Source organism: Aplysia californica, unplaced genomic scaffold, assembly GCF_000002075.1.
Source record: "Aplysia californica isolate F4 #8 unplaced genomic scaffold, AplCal3.0 scaffold00123, whole genome shotgun sequence".
NCBI lineage: Eukaryota > Metazoa > Mollusca > Gastropoda > Aplysiida > Aplysiidae > Aplysia > Aplysia californica.
The window spans coordinates 736,077-740,233 of record NW_004797393.1 but is presented as its reverse complement, the minus strand read 5'-3'; the positions used below and the strand labels follow the sequence as shown (position 1 = coordinate 740,233).

General features: G+C 45.4%; 1 protein-coding gene across 1 annotated transcript in view; it reads right to left on the bottom strand.

Moving 5' to 3' along the window:
• Nucleotides 1-214: 214 nt before the first annotated feature.
• The window catches only part of LOC101861723 (chitin synthase chs-2), a gene marked incomplete at its 3' end in the record, with an annotated part of 78,176 nt that continues 74,233 nt past the window's right edge, over nucleotides 215-4,157 (bottom strand). The window contains 2 exon segments of the mRNA XM_035969176.1: nucleotides 215-359; nucleotides 2,110-2,303. Coding sequence (XP_035825069.1) covers nucleotides 215-359; nucleotides 2,110-2,303 — 339 coding nt within the window.

Below are 4,157 nucleotides of genomic sequence, written 5' to 3'. Positions count from 1 at the left end.
AGAGAGAGAGAGAGAGAGAGAGAGAGAGAGAGAGAGACTTATGCGGATATCTCAGAAAAAAATCACCATCTTCTCATCATCATCATCATCTAATCTAATCTCATCATCATCATCATCATCATCATCATCATCATCATCATCATCATCATCATCATCATCATCATCATCATCTCATCTAACCTCATCATCACTTCATCTAGTCCAAAAGACTTACTTCTCCCGGTAATTCTCCCCCGTAAGCCGTCTGCGAACTGTGTTGAGGGTCTGGGAAGTGTTTCGGTCCAGGGTCTGGTTCAAGCGTCCGGCGTCCAGGATTGTTCCAATTTTCTTAATCGTCTGGTTCATTTGTTGACTCTCGTCTGCAAAAGTAACATTCAACTTCTTTTTTCCCTCAGTGAGAGTAAAGATGGTTCCAGTAGGGAACGGGATAGAGGGTGCCCCCTACGTCCCTCGTGACTCATTGGGGCAGAGGAAGATAGGACCAACACTAACATTGCATAAACGCCATCCCATATCATCACTCACCACCACCACCATCAACAAATCTAAAATCAATATCGCTCTCACACCTAGGAGACTGCTAAGAGTATCGTGGAAGGAAAAGAAATCAAATGAGGTAGTGCTTGATGAAGCCTACGTGGGACGCTCAATGTTAAAAACAATCAGGAAACGACAAATGCAGTTTTTGGGACACCTGAATAGACATAAGGGTCTTGAACATCTAGCTCTCACTGGCAAAATTGAGGGCAAGCGAGGCAGGGGTAGGCCCAGAACAACATACTTAGGGAACCTAAACAAATGGGTATCAGGGAAAAATCAGGGAAACGTAGCTTTTCTGAGAGCATCCGAGCAAAGGAATGAATGGAAAATCATGATCGCCGATGTCTGTCGCAGATCTGGCACTGGATGATGACCCTTGACATACATCTATATTCCTTGAATCTCTATCTGTAACAGTTACCTGTCATAATGATAACGTACGTAATACGCTAACGGACACTATTATTCGCACCTTTTTCTACAAGTCAGGTGGAGTCAATTTCATGGAAATGGAAAGGGAAAAAAAACCACATTCAAAATGTATTCCAAACAAAACTGAAATGTTTTTTTAACGCTCTTGTCAATAAAGATACATAACATAGAGTACCTTCGGAGTCGCAATTTCCTACCATAGGATCAGGGGTGTGGCTGAAAGACAGCAGTGAGAAGGAGCCAAGGAGAAGCAGTAGAAAGGCTGCAGAAAGAGTCAGTAGCCCAGAGGAGGCGGCAATGGAGGTGAGGGGGTGGGGGTAGAAAGGGGAGACCAAAGCAGACGTTAGAACATTGCGAGAACTAGAGAGCGGGAAAGGACGTGAAAGGAGTCGAATTTTGGAGAAAACATTTTCCGTCCCTACCCGGATTCGAACCCACGACCTTCGAATGAGAGGCGAACACCCTAATCTCTAGGCAACGAGAGCCCCCTCCCCCACAAGAGCTGGCAGTGATCTTAGACAAGTTGGGTTGAACAAAACAAAACAAAAACAAAATTTTTAAAAATAGATTGTGAGGCAGCGTGGTGGAATCAGGCTCTCGTCAATTTTTGCGCACATCGAATTATCAGTATCATCTTAAAGCTTGTTCACTTGTCTTTGATTGGATAAAAAAATATCCGTTTATCTTAAATACAAGTCAAGATATTTGAGAATAAAGGAGGTGGGGGGTCACCTGTTTTCAGGGGTAAAATTAATGAGAAAATGGCCGCCAAAGATTAGTTATTTCCTTAGCTTAAGAGTCCGTGGTAACTGAAAATTCACAATTTTTGTGCCTTTAATCAACGTTTTTCAGTAAAATCCACACAGAAATAAGTTCTTTAATGGCCATAAAAGGTGTTGAGCCCAAAAACAAAAGTTTGATAAAAATTCACAAACCAGCGGAAAAATGCAAGTTTCTTCACTTTGATTACTTTGATGAGCGCCTGATTCCACTGCAATGCCTCACAATTTCTTTAACGATACTTAAGAAACGAAACAAGATCAAACTAAACCAAAACGAAACCAGAACCAAAAAAGGGGAAAAAACAAGAAAACGTGGTTAAAAAAACAAAAATAATTCAAAAACGTCGCAACTGACCAAAAGGAAGCCTCCTGGTGGAAGCGCCCACGACCGTCTCCCCAAACGCCGTCCTCTCGTCTGCTATCTCCGGGGCTTCGGTCACCGCCCCCGGGTCGTCCTCGGCGGGCATGCGCAGAACGTCCTTGATGTGTCTGATGGCGTCCTGGATGGACGTGTCCTCCCCGTCTTCCTGGTGGCGACCAGAGGAACGTCTGGCGGTGGGGTGGGGGAGGACGGGGGAGGGGGGGGGGAGGAAAACATTCAGGTTAACATCTTAATAATCATCATCAATGTCTTTCACCTCAGGCAGGGTATAGGCCACATACAGGCTCCTTCCATTTATCTCTGTCCTGGGCCATCCTTCCTAGCTCGTTCCAAGTGAGCTTCATCTCCTCCATGTTTCCCGTGGCCTACCCCTGCCTCGTGCTCCCTGTGGGTTCCATTGCAGTGACTGTCTTGTGATGTTTCCGCTGGGCTTTCTGAAGGTGTGTCCCATCCAAAGCCACTTTCTTAGTCCTATTTCTACTTCTATATCCTTTTGTCCTGTCCTTTCCCACTATCCTGCCACTTAATTCTTAGGATGCTCCTCATACATCTGTTGATGAAAGTCTGGACTTTATTCAGCACTGTCTTTGTTGTCTTCTAAGTTTCGCTGCAATAGAGGAGCACAGGCTTGGCATTGGAACTAAAGTGCCGAATCTTGGTGCGCAATGAGATTTTGCTTGCTTTCCAGACTTTTGATGCTTAATTTTGAATGCTGACTTGCCATGGTGGTTCTTGCTTTTACATCTGCCTCAGTTCCACCTTTACCATCGATGACACTTCCAATGTAGGTAAAGGAGTCCACTTCTTCTAGGGGAATGTCTTCCACTGTCACAGCAGGGCTTGACACTTTTCCTAGCTTCACTACTTTCGACTTGCCCGGGTGTATACGTAGGCCAACACTCCTTGATAGGCTGTTGAGTTCCTTGGTCTTTTCTTGCATATGAGCATGTGTGTGAGAGAGCAGTGCAAAATCATCGGCGAAGTCCAAGTTGTCCAGCTGCTGCCAAGGGATCCATTGTATTCCATTACGTTTGCCTCTGGTGGCTTCCTTCATGATCCAGTCAATTGCCAGTACGAAGAAAAAAGATGAGAGCAAGCATCCTTGTCGCACTCCTGTCTTTACCTGGAATGGTTCTGAGAGTTGTCCCTCGTGGAAGACTTGGCAGTTTGTTCCATCATAGGTGGCCTTCACAAGCCTGATGATTTTGTCAGGTATTCCAAAATGCCGCATGAGTTTCCACAGAGTTTCCCTGTCCATACTGTCAAACGCCTTTTCATAATCAATGAAGTTGACCACGAGAGGTGAATTCCATTCAAGCGATTGCTCAACAATGATGTGCAGGGTAGCAATCTGGTCCACACATGATCAGTTCTTGCGGAATCCTGCCTGGGTTCCTCTGAGCTTCTCATCTGTTGCCAGCTTGATTCTCTCCAGGAGTATCCCATTAAAGACTTTCCCAGGTATGGACAGGAGTGTTATGCCTTTGTTGGTGTTACAATTGCTGAGGTCTCCTTTCTTTGGCAGCTTGATTAGGCGGCCTTCCTTCCAGTCAGATGGTATTTCCTCCTCTTGCCAAACCTTTTCGAATAGAGCATAGAGAATTTCCACTTATGCATCTTTATCTGCCTTAAGGGCTTCCGGTGGTATATGGTCGGGACCAGCTGCCCTGTGGGACTTCAGTGCTTTTATAGCGCTGCAATTTCCTCTCTCGAAGGTGGTTCCGTAGCGATTGGGAGGTCATTTCTGGCTGGAAGAATTTCTGGTTGGTTTTCTGGAGGTGGTTTGTTCAATAGTTGATCACAGTGTTCTCTCCATCGGTTCAGTTGCCCCTCTGGGTTGAAGATAGTCTTTCCCTCTTTGTCTTTCACTGATAGAGCGGGCTTGCTGAACATACCTGAAAGAGTCTATGTTGTCTAATGTACAATCCGCAAGTGCCCGTCTGTTGCTGCTTTCTCCGCCTTTTCGGCCAGGCCATTCAGGTAGGTATTCTTGTCCTTCTTGATGGAATTCTTTACCTCCC